The 22,209-nt window shown below is 51.3% G+C and overlaps 1 protein-coding gene across 2 annotated transcripts in view; it reads left to right on the forward strand.

Moving 5' to 3' along the window:
- The window catches only part of PGBD5 (piggyBac transposable element derived 5), a 124,558-nt gene that overhangs the window by 40,900 nt on the left and 61,449 nt on the right, over positions 1-22,209 (forward strand). For both annotated transcript variants that reach the window (XM_066234882.1, XM_066234892.1), the window contains exon 2: positions 19,234-19,661. In XM_066234882.1, the coding sequence (XP_066090979.1) occupies positions 19,234-19,661 (428 nt within the window). The remainder of the gene's footprint in view (positions 1-19,233; positions 19,662-22,209) is intronic.

Consider the following 22,209-nt stretch of genomic DNA (forward strand, 5'->3'; position numbering starts at 1 on the left):
GCACGTTTGGGGGCATGCAGGTGAGCATATAGGAACTAGCTCCAGGGCTCCAGGGAGAGTCTTAAATGCAGAGAGAAGAGGGACAGCAGGTGTAACCATGGGGGGTAGCGGTGGGGTGCGCTCCTTTGTCTCCTTTGCACTCAGCATCAACCTGCCAGCAGACCTTGTCAGTGAAAGAACCACCTGCTGACCCTTTGACATCACCCCTGCAAAGGAGCTGCTGCGATTCCCTAGTGCTGTGTTAGATCCTGTCCCCACAAAGGGGCAGTGGAGCGCAGGAGCAGAAGTGTCACACACTGTTTCCCACGCGGTGGTTTGAAATCACAACTAGAAATGGAGGTTCATGAACAACAGGTCCCCAGAATAATTGTTATCGCCTTTGACTCCAAAACTTGAAAGTATGTTTGATGTTTGTTTGTAAACCTGTGATGTGTTTTCTTGCCGAGTGTGTTTGATGTTTGTTTGTAAACTTGTGATGTGTTTTCTTGCCGAGTGTGTTTGATGTTTGTTTGTAAACTTGTGATGTGTTTTCTTGCCGAGTGTGTTTGATGTTTGTTTGTAAACTTGTGATGTGTTCTCTTGCTGAGTGTTCTCTGCTGCCTGAACTTGGACTTGGGAAGAGGAGCCAGAAGTCGATCTCAATGAGGAGTCTGCGTTTTTATTATTAGTCTCCAAATACATGTGCTCTCCTTTGCAGACTCCAAGTCAAGGCCGAGGGGTATCTTGATTTGGCCTCACTGTTCTTGAAGAAAGGGCCTAAAGACATGATGACCATGTCTGCATTGAGAGGCATGTGCCTCTGGCAGCCTTGAGAATGCCATTGAGAATACCAGCTAGTGCCATGTCCAAGTTCAGCACGTACCAGGCACCGCCCTATGCTGTCTGCAGCATGTCATCTTATTCTTACAACTGCTCTCGGAGACTGATGTGCTCATCATCCCATCTTACAGATGGGAAACTGGGCTTTGGAGGGTTCCATGCCTTGTTCACGCACCTGTTTGATGGGTCAGGTCTGCCTGGCTGCTCTTCGGATGCAGCATTTTTGGAGACACCGTGGTTGAGTAGGCCATTCCCAGGCAGAGCAGCCTCAGTGAGGCCCTCAGGTCCCTGGGAACCAGGTTCTCCTCACAGTGTCATTGGCAGTGACACAGCTTCCTCTTCTCCTGTGCCTGGCATGGTGGCATCAGTATTTTATGCAGATTACTGTTTCTTCTTTGTGTCAGCACTGCCTCTGGTTCTGCAAACCCAGCAGCACAGGGCCCTGGGATCAAGATTGAGTCTCCCCCATCTCAAGGAATTTGCTTCAAGGGGGTCAAAACCCAGCATTTCACCCTAAGCGTTTAGGCTCTTTGCAGGGGGGGGGGGCGTATGTCCTTTCAATGAGGAAGGGGCTGTTCCTGGACCAGGAGGACTGACCTCACCGCAAAGGCAGGGCAGCTTTCCACCTCACTTCTCATGAGATTTCCCTTGAAGCAGGGTACTTCCTATAGGGCCAGCCCTTCCTGACCGGCTGATGTAATTGTAGCTGCTGCTCACTGAGCACTAACTAGTCTGTGCCAGGAATCTGCGAGTGTTCCGTTGGTGAGCTGGGTTGTCCTGACTTACAGCAGGAGCAGGAGCAGTGTGTCCAGGACCTACTTTTTTTGTTGTTGTTTGTTTTTTGTTTGTTTGTTTATCTGAAGTAAGAAGCAGAGAAGCAGAGAAACAGACTCCCGCATGTGCCCGACCGGGATCCACCCGCACGCCCACCAGGGGGCGATGCTCTGCCCATCTGGGGTGTTGCTCGTTGCAACCAGAGCCATTCTATCTCCTGAGGCAGAGGCCACAGAGCCATCCTCAGTGCCCGGGCCAACTTTGCTCCAATGGAGCCTTGGCTGCGGGAGGAGAAGAGAGAAATAGAGGAAGGAGAGGGGGAGGGGTGGAGAAACAGATTGGCATTTCTCTTGTATACCCTGACTGGGAATCAAACCTGGGACTTCCACACTCTGGGCTGACGCTCTACCACTGAACCAACCGGCCAGGGCTCAGGGACTGCTTCTTGACAGTGGGCCACAGCTGTGTTTTTTAAAGCACCAGAAAGAGCCTTTGATGATCTGAGTCCAACCCCTTTATTCTGCAGATTTGAGGGACTGAGTCATTTGCCTGGCAACTGGCTGCTCATTCCTGGTGGAGCCAGACTAGAGCTCATCCTCTCCAGCTCTGCCTCCCATGTCTGAGCACCCACCTCTGGTGTGCACCCTGGCCAGCAGGCAGCAGGTTCAGTTACAACTTCTGGCTGGGCTGTATATGTTTAATGTGACCCTGGGATGAGAATGATTTTCTAAACAAGGGTAACATGAACAGACCATGAAATGATGAGGATGACAGCCCCAGGGGCAGCTCTGCAGAGGGCAAGGGCCATCCAAGGGGACACCATGAACCAGGGCCTCAGTGTGCCCACTTGCGGATGGGGTTGCAGGTCTGAGTGGTCATTGTATTTCCTGTGATCATCTGGACTGCACAGTATGAGACTCCTGGGGTAGGCGTCGAGCAGGTAAGGCAGGCTGAGTTCAGTGAGCTCAGGCTCGGTGGGAGGCGAGGAAGTGTGCTAATAGGACCACAAAGCATCTCCTCTTGTCCAAAGTGCTCCTTTGGAACTGTGCCTACACAGAAAGGAAGGAGTCTGTGCTTTCCAGCTTGGACATCGATGGCACTCTGTCCCCGCTCTGCTCTCTGTTGATTCCTCATTAAACAAAGAGGCTGTGGAATGATGACAGAAATGGCAACAGCAGCCGCTGTAGGAACAAGCCCTAGTTCCTGAGGGCACCCTGGCGCCCTGGCTTAGCATCCTCACAGCAGCTCTACTAGGCACACGAAGACTCTGGCTCAGCGTCACAGAGCTAATAAGTGGCAGAGGGGCCCCCAGGCTGGTGGTTCCAGCATCAGAGTCTCATCCACGCATCCTTGTGGGAGGATGTTTTTTTTTTTAATCTCATGAGAAGTGCCCACGAGAGCTCCTGGGGGAGGGAAGTGAGAAGCTCTCTCTTGCTGTCTACCCACGTCCTCCTGGATACATTTCCATTCCATTCTGAGGTTCTTCCATCGATAGAGAGAAAGAAACAGGAAGGGCAGGCTCAGATGAGCTATCTTTGAAAACTCAAAAGTCCAACGTGACTATCTGTTTTTCTTGCATGAAAAGGATCAGGAAGATGGAGAGTTATTTTCCTTGGTGCATCTAAGGTATCCAGTATGAAAATTTCAAGCTGCCCACCTGCTTTCTGGGTTTAAACCCAACTCACAGGTAATTAGCAAGGGTGTGGGGGCTAGAGCTTCCCATATCCTTGACCTTTAGCTGTTCTCCCCCCCTCCCCGGGGGCTCATTAGCACACTCACCTTCCAGTCAGGGCTCTTATTGCATTTTGCCAACATCTGTTCAGCTCAGGCTGCTTTTCCTTCCCCTAGTCTTGACAGACAATACCCTGGGTTACAAAGAGGAATACTTATAACCTGTGGAAAGCACAAACAAGTATTTGATTACTATATTAACATTTATGGCAGTCTTTTATTTTTTTTTCTCCAGTCTCATTAAAAATTCAGCCCCTGAGGTCTGGGCTGCTCTCAGTTTCCTGAGTTTGGGTATTTTGGCTTGTCTGCTCTTGTTCTTTCTTAGAAGCTTGGGGGGGGGGAGTCCCAAAGAAGACAGAAAGGCTTTCAGCCTATAGAAATCTGGTCAGATTCCTGCCCCTCACGTCCAGGTGGCAGCAGGCTCTCTAGGCAAGGGGGCTGCTGGTTCCAGAATGGGTCCCGAGACTCAGCTACACTCCTGCATGCTCCTCGTGAACCCTGTGGCCACCTGTTTAAAGAATAGAAGTTGGTGCTTCAGAGAGATTAGGCCACAGTGTGCAGAATATCAGTGCGAGAAAGGACGCTAGACCAGACATGCCCTGATCCCCTCTGATTTGCCCATGAAAGAGGCCCTTTACCTTAAAGGAAGGTTAGAAGAACATCAGGACCTCAAGTGCAGCATTGCTTAAAATACCATTTACTGTTCCTTTTCTGCTTCTAAAGGCTATGTAATAATAGCCATTATCTCCAGAAATCATCCTCAGACAAGTAGGAAGAGAACGGTAGGAGTCACCTACACTTCTGCCACTTATAGATGATCATTGCTAAGCCTTTGCCTTTTGTCTTTTCTGTCATTTTGAGTTCGCAGGCACACTTTGAAATTTCTGCACTAAGTTTGAATCATACTAGTCACACAGCTTTAGTAATCTTGACAGATGTTCTCATGAGTTTCCTTGTAGTCTTACATATTCCTCAAGGACATTTCCTTTGTGATGTATGGGGAGTTCCATATCATGGACATGTCCTATTTGGCAACGTTTCATTTATTTGCACTGTTTTTCTGTTACAAAACACATACATCTCTGAGTATTTTCCTAAAATAACTTCAATGATTAAAAACATTTTGTAAGGACACATTGCTTGGGTAGAAATGGTATCTTTCCTGTTTTGCCCTTCCCCGCCCAGTGTGGCACAAACGGGGCCCCTTGTGCCCTGGCCACCTACACTGAAAGCAAGCATCACTTGTCAGTCACAACCGTACCCGTCTCCTGGCCCCAGATGGGGCTCTGGAATCCTCCTCAAGCTGCATACCGACAGCCACTACCTATTGGAATTGACACAAGAGCCAAACCCTATTTTCATCTCTGGATTGGGGATTGACACCTATTCTGAAGGGCTGTTCTAGGTCCTGTTTTATCCATTCCTGGCACAGTGAGTGTGTGTGTATGGGGTGGGGGTGGGGGAGCACCGGCTCAGATGGGTTTTAGAAACTCCCTGAGTAATATTCTATAGGTGTCTGAGCAACCCAAAAGAGCTACAGCTCTCAGCCCCACTCACTGTCATTCTCCATGCCAGGCAACCCATCTACTCTCACTCTGCCGCTGGAGCGGTTTAAGAGGTTGAAGCCTTTGATGTTCATTGAAGCCTTCATTAAAATGGAAACTCCCTTGGGAAGGATCCTACCTGAAGGCATCATCTCCTGATACCTTAGTTCCCCATTAAGATCCTACCTGTGCTGCAGCGTTTGAGTAATAGGTGGCAGATGGACCACGGAGAAAGGCTGGGCCAGCAGGAGGACCAAGGCCACCTGCTCCCGGGCCCTGAAGCCTTCTGGCCCAGCACCTTAGTTCACCATAGATCTCTGGAAAGGGACTCATGTATCATGTCTGGTGATCTGCTTTCATCCAGCAAATGAGTCCGTTGGGTATGACGGGGTGGTGGGAATGAGGAGATGAACTCCGCCTCCATCACCCTTTAGCCAGAGGAGGCCATTGCAGACATCTCACCCTAAGGAAGATGCAAAAGAATTAGGCTTTGTATGGGAGCCTGGTGGCCTTTCCTTCTGGAACCACTCTGATTGGCAGGGTTTCAGTCGGAGGGGCATGTTCTATGTCCTTAGCATTGTGTAGGGTACTGTCCTGGAGCAGGCTGTTTAGCAGATAAGAGCGAGTTATTGGGAGGACAGTGGGGAGACGTTTGTTTTGCATTTGTTAGCTGTGGTTTGTAGTGTCCTGTGTCTCCTAACAGCTTTCCCTTCTGATTATTTGCTCTAGATCAGCGGTTCTCAACCTGTGGGTCGCAACCCCGGTGTTTCTGTGTTTTGGTCATTCGACCCCCGCCGGGGTCGCGACCCACAGGTTGAGAACCGCTGCTCTAGATGGTTTTGGTCTTTATGCAGGAAGGTGAAGAGGGGTGGTATATGTTTTGCAATTGACCTTTCTAGCATGGGGTCTCCTTTAACAGGAAGGAAATCTAGAAAAAGTCAATAGCTATGAAACTGCTGTCTAAACATGGTCACAGTGCAATCTAACCTTGGTAATTTGATTTGTCCGAAGATGCGTACTGGGCTGCAGCGCACCCGGAGTTTTCAATCAGAAATGCCTTCCACGTGCTCTTGCCTGGCCTTGTGCCATCGGAAACACAGTCGCCTGTGCGTCATGGGTAGTTCTCCCGGGTGCTGCCTGCCTGAGCCACTTGCTGTCATTTACCCTGTTATGAAACACTTGGATGGTCCAGGTCACAGTGCCTGGGTTGGGTAGGGCTGCCTCACAATGGGAAGCTTTCGCCCATCCCCCCCCCCCACCCGCCCAGTCAGTCTCCACAGCCTCAGGGCTCAGGCAGCCAGCCTGGCTCTGTTGGGCACTATGGCGCTGACCGGGTGCATTTTTCCATAGTTGGGCACAGCATGCAGGAGGAAAGTAACCTGGGTTCACACTCAAGCTCTGACCTTGATCGATTGGTCCCAGCTCTGTGCCCGTTTCCTCATATGTAAAACTTCCCTTAGAAACATGGTGTCAACATGTCTAAACCCTAGTGGAGCTCCAGAGACATCAGCTCTTAATTAAGGTTGATGTCCACTCCCCTCACTGGACGCCTCACACTTAGGAACGTCGGGGGATTGAAGAATGGACCTCAGAAGCTTCCTTCTTAGAGGAACAAGCTAACTTTATGCATGTTAAACATACCTGTTGGGCACTAAGCAATCGCTCTGGAGTTTTGCTCTTAAGTTCTCTGAAGCTGTGGCCAGGTACTAGTGGCGGTCACCTTTGTGTCTTCAGTTCCTCAAGAGTAGGTATTGCTTAAACATCCCTGAATTAATTAGAATCCAGGTCCCAGGTGTTGTCTCGGCTGGCCAGATGCTGGCTCCTAGCGCGGGCTTCGTGGCTTGCCCGCCCTTCTGGCCCTAGAGCTGGTCTCATCCAAGGGTGTTTCGAGAAACCCATCCTGCAACTGTGTAACTTAAAGCTTGGGGGGAAATAACATTGCCATGGGATAGGGCCATTAAAACGACCTTCATGTCGACGTGAACTACAGATGAGAAGCGTGCAGACTGCTGTCCGAGCAGGTGCAGATTCCCGGAAGGCCTGGTGATCCAAGCGCTGGACAGATGAAATGCAGTTTCCCTCTTGAAGTGAGCAGGGCTCTGACTCGGACAGGCTCTGTAAGCGCCCGGGCCCCATCTGAACTTGGAAGGCAAAGGAAGTCCTGATGGCATACTGGGAAGTGTCACCCAGCCAACCGGCATTATGGAGCCCCTGCTCCTGCGGGCTGAACGTCAACTAATACATGGGACCAGATCACAGAGGGGCAACTTTGGGAGGCACATGTGAGTGGGGACTCCTGGCTCTTTCTGCTCTGTTTCAATGGAGGCCGCCATCAGTTCGTACTGCGTGTGTTAGGGCTGTGAGGTCATGTTATCAGCAGCATTGGAACTGGGAGAATCTTCCAGGAAGACGTACCACAGTGTGGTAGTCAGGGGCATGGACTTGAACTGGGCCATTGGGGGTGAATTCTGGTTCTACCCCTTACTAGTTGTGTGACATCAGGCAAGTCCCGTAGCCTCTCTGTGACTCAGTTTCCTCATTGGATAAGTGAGGGTAAATAATACTACAGATCCTTGAGTTGTCATCAAGTAAGTGAACTGGGTTTTTGTTTATAAAGCACACCAGAACACAGGCCTACATATAAAAACATAAGTGCTGCCTGACCAGGCGGTGGCACAGTGGATAGAGTGTCGGACTGAGATGCAGAGGACCCAGGTTCGAGACCCGAGGCCAGCTTGAGCTCGGGCTCATCTGGCTTGAGCAAAAAAAAGAGCTCACCAGCTTGGACCCAAGGTTGCTGGCTCGAGCAAGGGATTACTTGGTCTGCTGTAGCCCCATGGTCAAGGCACATATGAGAAAGCAATCAATGAACAACTAAGGTGTCGCAGCAAAAACCTAATAATTGATGCTTCTCATCTCTCTCCGTTCCTGTCTGTCTGTCCCTATCTATCCCTCTCTCTGTCCCTGTAAAAAAAAAAACCAAAAACCAAAAAAACATAAGTGCTATCTATGTGCATGTTGATAAACATGGTTCATTTTTATTTACTGATAGATGAAATATTCCCCTCGAACACCCTGTGTGGCTGGAGTCTGGCCATGTGATCCTGAGAACGGAAGTGGGGAGTCGGAGCCTGTGACATTGCCCTTGTTAGGTCCTTGTTTCCGCTTTGGCAAAAAAGGCTAATAATGCCATTTGTCCTGGAGGCTACAGAGTGGCCAGTGGGACAGGGTCAGCCCCTCTGCCCACTGTGCCCAATGCAGAGGCGGGCAGTGCTCCTGCCGTTGCCTTGCGCATTAGGGCCTGGTGTGAATACCAGTGTGTACAGACCCCTCTCGTGACCCCTGCAGCTCTGCCCCGGCCTTGCCCTCTGCATCTGCAGAAGCTCCTGTCTGTCATCAGCCCACCTTTCATTTTAAGATGAGGAAGCTTCTCATTTATTTGTCTGTGGGCAGGCGGGAGCCAAGGTGCTTTTTCCTATCTTCCTGTCCTGCTGGCTTCTGCTTCTCCTCAGCCCCCTCGTCTGCTCTTCCTGCCTTCCCGCCGCCGTCACTGTGTGTGTGTGTGTGTGTGTGTGTGTGTGTGTAGGTAGGTAGGTACACGGGGAGTGAGTGGGACAGCATTAGTCTACAGAGTAAGCTTCTCCAGCCTGCTGGTTTTCCCTGAACCAGCTGTGCTGAAACAGGGCTGGGTACCATCTGTCTGTCTGTGCGCTGCCCTGGGCGTCCCAGGCAGAGTCGAAAGGGGGACGAGGACCCCACCAGACACCAATCTGTGTTCTTCCTGCTCCCTCAGCAATGCTGCACACTCCCCACCCCGCCCTCACTCCCAGCACACAGACACTCTGAATAAACACAGAGGACCTGGTGATAGAAGGAGAGGGGCACACGTGGGGGTCACAGGCCTGGGCTACGTCACTTCATCGGGTGACTGGCAGGTCTGCTGAAGGACATGGTGGATGACACCAGTGATTCTAAACCAGGAGAGAGTGTGGGGGAAAGAGGACCTTCCAAAAACAGTCAGCTGGGGAGGGCCACCACCAGGTCCTAGTAGGTCCTTCTAGGGAGAGTGTCGGGCACCGTTTAACAGACCCCCACACACATATACATGGACAATACAGAGCCGGCTGCCCACGTCAAGACTGCAGCGTGAGCAGAGGAAGATTTCACAGTTTTCTTTGGCATCATTGTCAGTACTGGCCTAATGACATCACGTCAACATACAGCCTTGCTATTGGTATTGCTGCAAATGTAGCAGCTGCTTCTCAGCCAGGGCTCCTGCCTGGACTGGGGGCCAGGTCTACCCTTCTGCTGTCCACCATCCAGGTTCATGTTGAGATGTGACCTTTACCTTCTCTTTTCCTTTGAGGCCTCACATGGTCCTCAGCCTTCTCCTTAGGGTCACATTCTCTCAGGCCTGTGGCCAATGCCTTCCAGAAGTCAGTGACACTGATGGCTCTTGTGTCACTGGCCTTTTGTTTGTTTGCTTCCCTGGACTCCCAGTATTCCTTACTTGCTAAAACAGGATTGCAGAAACAGCATGTTTTGCATGCCCAGCCCAGCCCGTGTGTTTCTACAGCTGTAGGTTTCGTCATTTGTAGGTGAGCACAGGGGTCTAAATCTAGGGTCTTGAGGAGTGGGAGGCCTGGACAGAGTGAGTCCCATCAAACCTCCCTCTTCAGGCACACATGCATGCGCACCATACACTAGTGTGGTCCTTCCTGGATCTCAGGACCCTAGGAGGGGCCCTCTTGCTCCAGCTCCAGCCCCAGCCCTAGCATACTGGTCTCTGTCTTTCCCTCTCTGTCCCATCATTTTCTGTGGAGCATCTCAGTGCTTTTGACCTTCCTTGTAAGCTGAGATACTTCAAACCCTGCAGATTCATTACCCTTTTGATATTCAATTCCCTATTCATTCATTCATTCACTCAATCACTTAATCACTTATTCATTCACTCCCTCAACAAGTTCTGTTGAGCATCTCCTATGGGCCAGACTCCGTTCTAGGCAGTGAAGATACAACAAGGAATAAAAAGGATAGAAATCCCCACCCCCCGTGGACCTGACTGCACCCCCTCTGGTACCCTCTCCCCAGGGAAGCACCAGAAATGACAGAATCCCTACCGACTTCCTCTAAAATTATCCAAGACTTCGTGTCTGCCCTTTGGCAGCCGGGCGCACTGGTCCTGCTCCGCTGGGCCTGCCGTCCTCATCACTCTCAGAGCGGATCCTTTCGCCTCAGTGCCCATTTCTTTCTCAGAATTTACTTAGTCAAGAAAAAATACTACCAAGTTGGTATATACAGGGTGGGCAAAAGTAGGTTTACAGTTGTTTGTATGGCAAGTTTGAATACAAGAATAAACTCGTTTCACCTGTCACAAGTGTAAACCTACTTTTGCCCCACCCTGTATTTAGTCAGCTTTCAGTTTTTTTCCTGCCTCCCCAAAGCCTTTTCGCCTCCTTCCTATGCCTTCTCTCAGCCTCCCCCTCATCCTGCCCTCTGGGTCAGAACTTCATCACAGGAGGGTCAGAGGCAGCCACAGAGCAAGACAGTCTCAGCCACCTGGGGTGCCTTGGTTTGGTGCCGCCCGGGGGAGGGAAGCACTCAGCTCCCATGTTTTTGAAGCCGTGACCTTGAGCAGGTTCTCTATGACTCTGCACTTCCATGGCTGCCAGGTGAGCATCCCACACCTCTGGTCGCCCCCAGCGAGGATGATGTCCAGTGGCCTGCGCCTAGTCAGTGGTCGTGCTTGACGTGGAAGAGCCCCTCCATTGGGCACATCGATTTTCCATTCCATCACATGCATCCTTGGAATACACTTCTGGTAGCTGAGGATAACTGCACACCCTTTTCACTGGCCAAATTTCCCCTTTCTCCATTGCCTTTGTTGGAGGAAGAACAAGGGTGCTCTTGGGGAAGTGGCCAGGGCTGGCAGCAAGATGGGGATACCCATGGACTCAGCTGAGGTCCAATGAGCAGGAGGAGGTTGGTCTGGGGAGGAGCCTGAGAAAGAAGCAGCATCCCAGGGGTCAGGCATGAACCTGACATGATGGGGATAAAGAACTCCAGCGAGTGTGGCTGGAGCAGTGACGGGAGCAGAAAAAGCTGTAACACTGGAGGAAATCAGCTCATCGCCTGGGTGGCCCAAGCACACTGTCACTGTGCTAAAGTGGGGCCTGTTGAGGTGGGTGGACCCAGACGGTGGCCCGGGGCTCCTCGCCATGCACCCACCACCATCGTGTCCCACCAAAGTGGGAAAGCACATCTCTCCTTTTTCCACCCAAGCCGAGGCTTTGAAAACATCACTTCGTGTGAGAAACAGACACAGTGTCTCAGTGAGACATGTGCCACGGTCATGAGGCTGCTGTTTTCTAACCACTATCTGGTGAGTCAGCCCGGGAAGAGGGACAGAGCCTGGGATGAAGGATTAGTAGGCGCTGTGGCCACGTGATTAGATATGATTATTGGGCATCCCCACCCACCATCAGGCCCTGGTCCTCAGCCCACTTTTTCCTCACCCCAGCTCTGTGGATTTTAGACTATTGCCTTTACCTTGTCAGCGTGGAGACTGCAGTTCAGAGAGTCCTATAGACGGAGTTTTTTTATCCCCACCTCCCCCAAACTCATACACGGAAACCTAACCCTCAAGTGATGGTGTTAGGAGTAGGGCCTTTGGAAAATTACTAGGTCATAGGGTGGATTGTTCATGATGGGGTTTGTATCTCATGGAAAGGACCCCAGAGACCTTGCCAGGCCCTTACCCAATATGGGAACACTGAAGACAGCCATGTCTGAACCAGGAAACAACCCTCACCAGACAGCAGATAGATCTACCTGTACCCTAATCTTGGACCTCTGGCCCCCAGCACTGTGAGAAATTCAGCCTGTGTATTCTGTCAAAGCAGATGGTATGGACCGAGACAGAGAGGGTTAGTCACTTGCCCTGGGTCACATACCTCAGGACTCCTCAGTCTATGTCTCAGGACACATACTCAGAACTCGTCCGAATCTGCAACTTTGCTGGACAGCACCTATTTCCAAATCATAATACAAGGTTCTGAATTTTATATAACTGTTTACATTCCTCAGAATACTACATCATTGTCTTATTGCTTCATTAACTGCGCCTTTGGAGAGGCTCAGCTAGACAATAAAAGGGCCAGGAGCAAAACCAGCTCCCGCACATCCCAGCCGTGGGTACCGGCAACCCCTTAGCCACTGGGGATATGATCCAAGCTCCCTAGTGGGTTCCTGAAACCACAGATGGTACTGAATCCTGTGCACACTGCTTTTCTCTTATTCTTTATGGCTTTTCCTTGGAGAATCTGAATTCTCAGCTTCACTACGCTTGCGCTTTGAGATCATTAGGGAGTAAAATAATGGTGACTTAAACTCAAATATAGCGATACCACCATCCATCTGAAACCGAGTGATAGCATGGGGGACCATCTACATCATGGATATGATGGACAAAGGGCTAACTCACGTCCTGGGTGGGACAGAGCAGGATGGTGGGGGATTTCATCACATTACCCAGGCCAGCGCACCATTTCAAACATGAATTGTTTCTTTCTGGAATTTTACATTTAATGTTTCGGACCACAGAAAGTGAAACTGTGCGTAAGGGCAGGAGGCGCTGTAACTCCATCTCTCATCTTTAACAGACAACTCTCTCCTGCTACATTTTAGCTCAGTGCTACAGAAAAGGGAAGTCTGTGGTTCGGGTGGGAAGGTGTCTTGGTGGTGAGCTGGTCCGGGTGGGGGAGATGAGGGTTCGAAGGCGAGCCATCTTTCAAGGTTTTGGTGTGCCAGGCTTGTGTGCATCTCAGCCCTCTCTCCACATGACATCTAGTCATGGTTCTAGATTTAATGTCTATAGTAGCCAATGAAGTACCCCCCTTCCTTAGTTTAGGGGCTCCTTACATACTCGACAGTTCGTGTTTCCTATGAACAATGTCAGCTTAGGTGCCTGATTCCAAAGTTGTTTAGTTGCCAAATTCTCTGCCACCTATTGTGTTGCATTAGCTAAGGAAGATCCCCTTACACACACACACACACACACACACACACACACACACACACACACACACGCACAGAGTTTACTGTTGTGCATTCCTAAAAAGGAAGCCCTGCAGCTGAAACATTCTGTAGCTGACACTGTACTTGGGATTCCTAACCAGGTTTCTGCCTGTTTCCTAAGGGCTCTGGAAGATGGCTGTGTTGGAAGATACCAAATTTTAGAGTACTGAACCTAATGTTGATACATTACTGAGGAGCCACCTTGACATGATGGCAGTCCAGTGACATAGTGTGAGTGGTCCCATCGGCTGCACAGATGTGAGGCTGAGTTGAAGGGATGGCAGCAGCACAACCAGGACTCACACCCATGGCTTCTTGTTCGGGCTGCAAATCAAGTTTGTTACCAGTCAGCTCTAAGCAAAGAGATTAAACGAGGAAAGAGCCTTTGGAGCTCCTCAGTGACTGAGGGGCTGAATTCTGCAATTAAAACTGGGACCTCAGGGGTTTGTCACATACACAGCTTGTTCTGCAGATCAGCCGCAGGAGAAAGGACAAAGGAATGCAAAAGAAATGATTAGTTTAGTGAAGGACAGACAGGCTGCGGCTGGCGGAGAACAATGGTCTGGCCGTTATCTCCATCATCCTTTATGGAATGTAATTCTCATCTCACATAAGAGGACTGTTTCTGTGGTGATGTGGGACATTCCTGTTATATTTTTATACCTATTTGGCTTACCCTGAACATAAATTACTTCCTAATATTAAACCTTTAATTCATAATATTAAGGGATCTGCATCTGTGTTGCAAAACTGCTAAGGCTTTGTACCAAAAAAATAACAGTTTATGTAAAATGCCATTTCCATCTCAAAGTGAAGTGTCTGTCTCTAAAAGGTGCACTTTACGAAGCACACAAAGCCACCCTGTTCTTCCAGGAGTGAAAGTGGAGGTCAGCACTACCTGTGGTGCCCCCTGCCTCCAGTCCGGTGGTCTTCAAGTGGGTTGCAGGACAGGCTGCGGCCAGTGTGACATCACCTGTGTGTGAGGTCCTGCGACCGTCCCTCACTCTGTGGGGATTCTTGCTTCTATTTGATAAATGAGGCCTGGGTACAGAAAGGCTGTGTGGCCTGCCCAAGGTCACACAGCCAGCCACTGTGGACATGGGGGATCGGGGGGGAACAGGGAGCATAAGAAGACAAGAAGGGGCCATGAGGAGTGCTGCACTGGTTGCCCCCAGTTCAGAAAGGGCAGGATGGAGGAAACAGGTCCGGCCCAGCCAAGCCCCGTGGTCTGTGATGTTCCCTCTCCCGGCCTCCTCATCCTTCAAGTAGTCCAAACTCACAGGCAGCCCCTCCCCCCCCCAACCCAGGACTCAGCAGGCCCGCGTTGCCTGGCTCCCAAGAGCCTGGGCCAGTGTCCTGGGGAAGGTGCTGTTGGGGCTGTGCCTGCCCTGCCGAACCAGTCCAGCCGGCAGAGCTGAGCCCTCAGCGCCGTTACTCATTCCTTCCAGCCTCACCACCCCTCTCACTTGGGCCTGCTCTTCCACACAGACACAGGCGGTCCTGGCTGACCTGATCTTTTTTGTTTTGGTTTGGTTTTTGGTTTTTTTTTGTATTTTTGTGAAGCTAGAAATGGGGAGAGACAGTCAGACAGACTCCCGCATGTGCCCGACTGGGATCCACCCGGCACGCCCACCAGGGGGCGATGCTCTGCTCCTCCGGGGAGTCGCTCTGTCGCGACCAGAGCCACTCTAGCGCCTGAGGCAGAGGCCAAGGAGCCATCCCTAGCGCCCGGGCCATCTTTGCTCCAATGGAGCCTTGGCTGCGGGAGGGGAAGAGAAAGACAGAGAGGAAGGAGAGGGGGAGGGGTGGAGAAGCAGATGGGCGCTTCCCCTGTGTGCCCTGGCTGGGAATCGAACCTGGGACCCCTGCACGCCAGGCCAACGCTCTACCACTGAGCCAACTGGCCAGGGCTGACCTGATCTTTTCACCGGGCATTCACATAGGCTGCTGTTCCTGAAACCCGAACCTTCCCATGGAGTTCGGCCAAGGTGCCCCTCTTCCTGGGTGGGTATGGCTCCTTTCTCCCTACTCACTCTCTGTCCACCCAGGCAACAGGTATATGTTGAACATACTGTGTTCTGAGCCCGGAGGACATGGAGTGACAGTCGCCTTGACCTCCACTGTCATCCTGCAGCTGGGGCCAGTGGGTGGGACAGCAGAGGCAGATGAAAACAAGTGTGAGTCTTAATAAAACAACTATAGGTGATGAATTCAAACAAACCCAGTGCACACTGAGACTAAAAAGCATGGCGTCTGCCTGTGGTTGGGTGGTCAGGAGGGCTGCCTGGTGAAGCTGGAGCCTGGGGCTCTCCCCAACCCCGGGACCCCCCCCCCTGAGTCCCTGGGGGCCACACTCAGGCCTGGGATGGGAAGGGCTTGCCAAGGCCCAGGCCTGACACCAGCCTGGACAACAGCCCAGGATGAGTCTGGGGACAGGGGTGCCTGCTGAAGACTGGGTTTGCTTTAAGTGAACAGGAATCATGGAAGTGCTTCAGTGGAGCAGGGGTGTTGCAACTCAGTTTCTATTGTAAAAATTTCTCTTGTTGCTGTGAACCTACTGGAGGAGGAGGAGGCCCTTGGAGGGGCAGCAGTTTTTGTCCAGGCCCACAGTGGTGGCTGCCTGGGCAGGAGGGCCGCAGTGGGTGTTACAGTGTGGAAGTAGCGGGGCAGGATGTGTGACAGGTCAGGTGTGGGGTGAAGGAAGGAGAGAAAGCCTCTGGTGAAATTAACTGTAGGGCTGATGGCAAGAAGCGAAGGGGGAGGGGACAAAGGCTTGTCTGCGCACTGCTAGTTAAAGATGTCAGCCTCTTTCACGTGCTGCTAAAAATGGAAATGACAAGTGGATGAGGCTGCTGGCCCTTGGGGTTCGGGCCACTACCTAGGTCACCTGTCATCTATTCCAGGTGAGCACACCTGTAGGGAACCAAGCGCCGTGCGCAGAGGTAGGGAGCCTGCAGTGTTGGCCCTTAGTGAGGTCCCTGCCTGGGCTCACTGACTGCAGGACCAGCCCGTGGCTGGCCCCCTGCAGTGAGTGTGACAGTGACCCCAGAAAACATGAGAGTGACCCATGGTGCTCACAGTCCTCCACATCCCTGTATGTCCTTACGTCCTCATGGCCCCCGGGCGAGCCCAAGCCCTGTGCCCATGATGTCTCCAGCCACTCTCTTCTGCACAGTCTACTCAACACAGGGTACTGGATCTGGTCACAAGGCCTTTGCCCATGATGTTCTCACTGCCTGAGATGCTCTATGACCCCCACCCCTGCCCTGAGAGGCTGATGACTGTTCACCCACCAGCCTTTAAAGGTCATCTCACATGGCCCCTCCAGGGAACTTTCCAGACCCTGCTTCCCACAATGAATCTGGATGTGGGGTCCTCCTTGTGAGCACAGCCCTGCCCTGCGCCTGACATCACAGTTCTCATCACTGCACTGAGAACTCCCGGGAAGGGAGTACTGGGTCTTCCTTAACACACACTCAAATTGAGTCAGTGGTTCCCCTCGCTCTCCTTGCATCATAATCTCCTTCTAAACAGAACATTGGCTCTTCTGGTCACTGCTGAAAAGGGGGTCGGTATCTTTGCTTGGGTTGGGGGATCTTTTGGAGAGATTTGAGCACTATTGGACCACTCTCAATGCTACCCTGCTGTGGCACCCTGGGTCTGAGGGAGTGGGTGACCTTTGGGACACTAAGGGAATCAGCTGGGTGGTGGCAGTGGGGCTTAAAGGAGAGACACGATGCCATGGTGGTAGGGGAGAGGAGAAGGATGGCAGGGTGGTAACTGTGTGAGTTTATTCAAATGTGCAGAGCCCTTCAGCCCCACTCCAGACACCAGCAGAACCTGGGGGGTCCTCTTCCAGGCCCTCCCAAACCCTGCCCACACACCTACCCCCAATTCCATGCTGCTTTTGCATTTTTAAAATTTTTTTTTATTTTTGCAACATATCTTCTCCTTTTCCCTTCAAATGTACTTCTGGCCGTGCATTGTAAACCCACTTTGCCCCCCTCCATGATATGTGTGCATCATGGAGAAAGAGAGAGGTTGTGTGGTTTAAAGACCATGCAGCTGGCTTAACTTATACACACACTGTGTACAGGACAGCCACGTGTTCCTTGTCCAGATGGGGCAAGAAAGAGCGTGAAGGGGCCACTGTTAATTACAGCAGGTGGCAGGCACACTTGGTCTGGCTCTGGGCCAGGAGGTCACCCCAGCTGTAAGGCACCTGGAAGTGGTGACCTTGGGTTGTGTCCTGACACTTCTGAGCTCCTGTTCCTCACCTGCAGGATGGATTGGCCTTCACAGGGATGTTCTGAGGGGCTAGTGGGATAATATCTGGAAAACTCCCTGTGAATGGATCATGTGAGGGAGTCTGATCTTGGTTGGGATTTCGGCCCAACCCTGGCCATATTAAGTCCATGATAGAGGCTGAATCTCTTGAGTAGTGTTTCCTCCCTCCCCTTCCCTGAGTCTCCCCATTCCAGTGACCCATCTGTGCCAATACTTGACAAGGATTAGGAATCACAACATCTACAAGAGCCTGTGGTTGATGCTAGTAAATCAGAACTAAACAGATAAAGGAGCCAGCAGCTATGGTACTTCCCACTTTCTCCATTAAGAGGTTGGCCAGGCCAGATTTTGCTGGGTGAATATTTATTTTGAAATGGCCTGGGAGACAAAATTACTTTAAGTTTTGGAAGAGAAAGATTTTATTCTGTGTACTCGGCACAACGTAGTAATTCAAAGGCTGGTTCCTCTCTTCTTTGAGCGCTCCCCCTGAATAATGTATGGCCCCGCCCACCGGAGGCTGCAGGGCTTTGCTGCAATAGTGATTTTCAGGAAGGGTGGATGTGGAGCTTGGGGCTATTCTTGCTAATGGGGCCTCTCTGTCTTCCTGACCTCACTATCCTGCCCACGGGGCCCTCCTCCTCCGAGATCAGTTTGGCACCTGTGGTGTGCCATTTCAAAAAATGACAGAAGTGAATATGATGGTGACTTTGCTCCCTGATCCTCAGTGTCTTCTGCAAAATGAGGGCAGATGGAGCGGTCTGGAGCCTGGAACCCGGCCATCTGTGGACTGCTGTGGGTCTCAATAAAAGTTAGCAGGTTGCAGGTACCTACCTCTCTGGGACAGGCGCTATACTGAGTACATCCCCCATTCATCCTGCCCCCACATGCAGCCATGTGAAGCGGGTGTCACAGTGCCTGTTTCACAGTGAAGACATGAAAACCTGTCTAACTGTGCAGTTAGCTAGAAGCAAATAGAAGGTTTAAACTCCCCAGATATGTTTATCTGAATCAAAAACCTTGGTATCTTGTGTGCATTGCCAGTCTTTAAATTTTTTTAAGTTTTTCAATTATATTCAATATTATATTATTAATTAGTTTCAGATATACAGCATAGTAGTTAGACGTGTATGTAATTATACAAGCTCCTCACTGTTAAGTCTAGTACTGCCAGGGACATTGTATGTAGTTATTGCAATATTATTGATTATATCCCCTGTGTTGTACTTCACATCCCCATTTGTCTTAATTTTGCCAAGGAAAACTGGAATTTCAGAGGCTGCCAAAATCAATAGTAGAGTAAGGTCGTTGGGAAGGGGAATAAACTTCCAAAGAACATGCCAGCTTCTATTAGCACCACCCAGATGCAATAGAATCAGAACTTGTCTGCCTACCTCCGCATGCCACCAGCCTGGTGTAGGAGCCTTTGAAAGCCATAGCTCTTTAGACTACATATGAACATGAACATGTGTATGAATGATGATGTGTGTGTATACATATATTTCAAAGACTGTAAGGTTTTCATTGCTTTGGTGAAATTATCTAAGCTAGTCCTTTCTGGTTTCTTCACTGATAAATTCAAAGTTACTATGAACAGAACTCCTAACGAAAATGACAGTCTAACCTGGATGGCATTTTTCAGACCCCAGGTGGTGAATGCATTCCTATTTACAGAGTCACCCTAACTGACAAGGAAATGAACTCTGGAGCCCTGGCCAAGCTCCTGGGTTAAGAATCCCATAGGCTTTGCATCTCCTCCCCTCCCCTCACTGTCCCTTACGCTTTGGGTCAGTGTTTGTGAATTTGCCAGATTTATAAGAAAGGGGTGTTTGCAAAGTGAAGAGGGGCCCCGGGTGGTGTGTGAGGAGGCAGGGGACTAGAAATGTGGTGGGGAGGAGGGCTTCGGGGTGGGGGGCTCAGGAAGGGTGGTACCCGGGCAGAGGTGCAGCGGTGGGAGCGCAGTCCCTTGGCGGTAGCACAAGAGCTTGGCCTGTCTCTGTTTCAGGCCCCACCCGAGAGATGCCCCCCAGCGCCAGCGTCATGGACTTCTTCCAGCTTTTTGTCCCTGACAACGTCCTCAAGAACATGGCGGTGCAGACAAACATGTACGCCAAGAAGTTCCAGGAGCGCTTCGGCAGTGATGGCGCCTGGGCGGAGGTAACGCTGGCGGAGATGAAGGCGTTCCTGGGTTACGTGATCTCCACCAGCGCCTCCCACTGTGAGTCCGTCCTCAGCATCTGGAGCAGTGGCTTCTACAGCAACAGGAGCCTGGCGCGCGTCATGAGCCAGGCCCGCTTCGAGAAGATCCTCAAGTACTTCCACGTGGTGGCCTTCCGCTCCAGCCAGACCACACAGGGCCTCTACAAGGTCCAGCCCTTCCTCGACTCCCTACAGAGCGGCTTCGACTCTGCCTTCAGGCCTTCCCAAACCCAGGTGAGTCTGGTGCACTATTAAATCCTGGGTGCTCACCACCCTCCCCCAAGTGTGTCCCCCAGTGCTTGGGTGGCTCTCAGGTGCACAGCAATGCCCACTAACAAATTCTGAGATTCGTAGCCTCACCCCTCCCCTGCCCCAGGCATGGGGGCCCTGTGGGGGCCCAGCAGCAGCTCTGGGCCCTGAGTGTAGATGTCTATACTGTGAGTGGACAGGTGTCCTAGAGGGCAGCTCTGCCCCCTCCACGGTACCTTCCAACAGGCAGTGTGTGTGTAGAAAGAGGAGTTGACAGGGAGACCCTGGTCACTTTATTCTGGCCACAAACATCTTTTTTTGCCTGCAGTTGCTGAGGCTGAGAGAGGAAGGGTCTGAGAGAGGCTCAGCTTGGGGCAGGGCTCCCTGGTCAGGATGGTTGCTTGTTTCTTTCTCCCTGTGTGCCTTTCACTTTGCACTTAGTTATTACCTTTGTACTTGTGAAGGTATGTTTTCTTTTTTGTGGCCATTTTCTACCCTGTTTTGCATACCCTGTTGCTGGTCAGGATCCCAGCAGGAAACAAATGCTCCAGAAATGAGGTTGAAGAGAGTCAAGTGCAGCAACTGAGGCCAGGGATGTGACAGATCCAGGGCCAACAACACTGGGAAGCCAAGGTCAGCCCCTGGCCACAGAGACAAAGCTGGGGAGGAGCAGTGAAGGCCACAGACTGGCGACAGGCCAGAGGGTGTCGGCAGGATGGGAATGGTTCACCCGTTTCTTGCTCATGCCTCCCCTTTTGCCACGTAAGCCAGTCACAGGGAACAGTTTATAAGAGGCTGGCGTCCAGGCCACAGCACAGGGTAGGAAGGAAGAAAAGTGAGTTTGGGGAAACTGAATACCCAGTACACACCACCTGACAGATGGGACCGTGAGGCAGAGGGAGAATCCAGGTGCCTGGGGCCAGTTCTCCAGTTGACTAGTAATGAGGTGGAATTTCCTCTTTTGCCTCCTTCCCTTCTTCCTTCCCTCCCTTTCTCCCTCTTTCTTCCTCTCTCTCTCTCTTCCTCCCTCCGGGCCCAGAACCAGCTTTCATCAGTAGATGTGGCTGCAGGGGGCTTTTCCCTTTGGCTTCCAGCATGGACACGTCATGCTTGGCTCCTGTGTTTTTTCTCTCCTCTAAAGACACATCTTAGAGAGGGAAGTCTTCTTCTGACCCTGGAGAAGCTGGGTACTCCAAGGCTTTCCAGGGTTCCCAGCTTTCCCCTGCTGGGCTCTGGAACATTCAGTTCAAAAGGGGATCTAGGAGTGAGTTTACAGTCTCGGGGCTCCCTGGTGGGGCCATCCTGCTGCCTGGTGAGGTCCTTCAGGCTGACTGCCCTCTGTCCCTTGTCAGCTGGGGGGTGAGTGTGCTCTGCATCCTGATCCCTGGCACTCCACCTGGACACGCACTTGCCTTGCAAACGCTGCACAGCCCTGTAACCCCGGGAGGCTTTTAACTTCAGCGAACGTGACTCTTTGGGATGAGTAGCAATGTGTACAGTCTTCAGAAATCTAACAGCTCCCAGGACCCAGCAGTAACTGGAGCAGCCATGTGTGCATATGCATGTGTGTGCCTACACCCCTGTGCTCATACTAAACGGGAGATACCGCATTCCTTCAAAATCGTGTCAGATTAGTTAGAGAGATTATGCAGGCACCTAAAGGGATGCTCTGTCACTCCTGTACTGTACCCACTGCGACCCCGGGGGAGCCTGTCATACGCAGAGGGGACTCAGGACATTCAGCTGCCACTGGCGATGCTGACAGCCTGCAGCCTGCAGGGGAGGAGGTGGTTTTCTGGCACAGTTTGGGAACTGCTCCGAGCTGCATTTAGTAACAGCCCTTCAGAATTCATTTATTGCTGACAGAAAAGAGGGAACAGCAAGGACCAGACGTTCTCGCTACCAGACGTTCTCACAGACCCTTCTGCACTGGTGAGGCATGTGATTTGCAGCTGATTACGTGTTAAATGCAAGTGTAGTGGTGGTATGTTGGGTTTCTGAGGATTGGCTCTGCCGCCCCTCACACCAGCTCTGTTTCCCCACCAACTCAGGTACTTGTCCATTTTGCTAGAGTGTTGCAAAAGGGGTTTTAATGTTTTATGAACCACACAGAACCAGTGAGTTCAAGAAGCAGGCTTGAAAAAATAAATAAATAAAATAAAATAAATTTTAAAAAAAGAAGCAGGCTTGAGAGCCTCAGAGGTAGCTCCGCCAGGCAGCAAGCCAGTACTTCCCTGCATGGGCCGAGATGGGCCGGCTTGTCCTCACCTCCAACAATGGAGAAGCGGGGGAAACAATGTACAGGACTAAGACCAAGCGCTGCAGGCTGGTGGGGTTTTCTAGTGGAATTTAGGTAACAATAATGAAAGAAGGGAAGGCGATAGGAGGTGTTGTCCTCCCTTCTGCCCTTGGCCCCTCATGCTCTGACACCAACTGGGAGCTTGGTGGAAAGTCAGGAGCTGGGGCCTTGCCTCAATCTTAATCAGAATCGGCTATTTATTAAGCTCCCTGGTGACTAGTTTGTTCATTCAAA

Source organism: Saccopteryx bilineata, chromosome 1 (genome assembly GCF_036850765.1).
Source record: "Saccopteryx bilineata isolate mSacBil1 chromosome 1, mSacBil1_pri_phased_curated, whole genome shotgun sequence".
Classification (NCBI taxonomy): Eukaryota; Metazoa; Chordata; class Mammalia; order Chiroptera; family Emballonuridae; genus Saccopteryx; species Saccopteryx bilineata.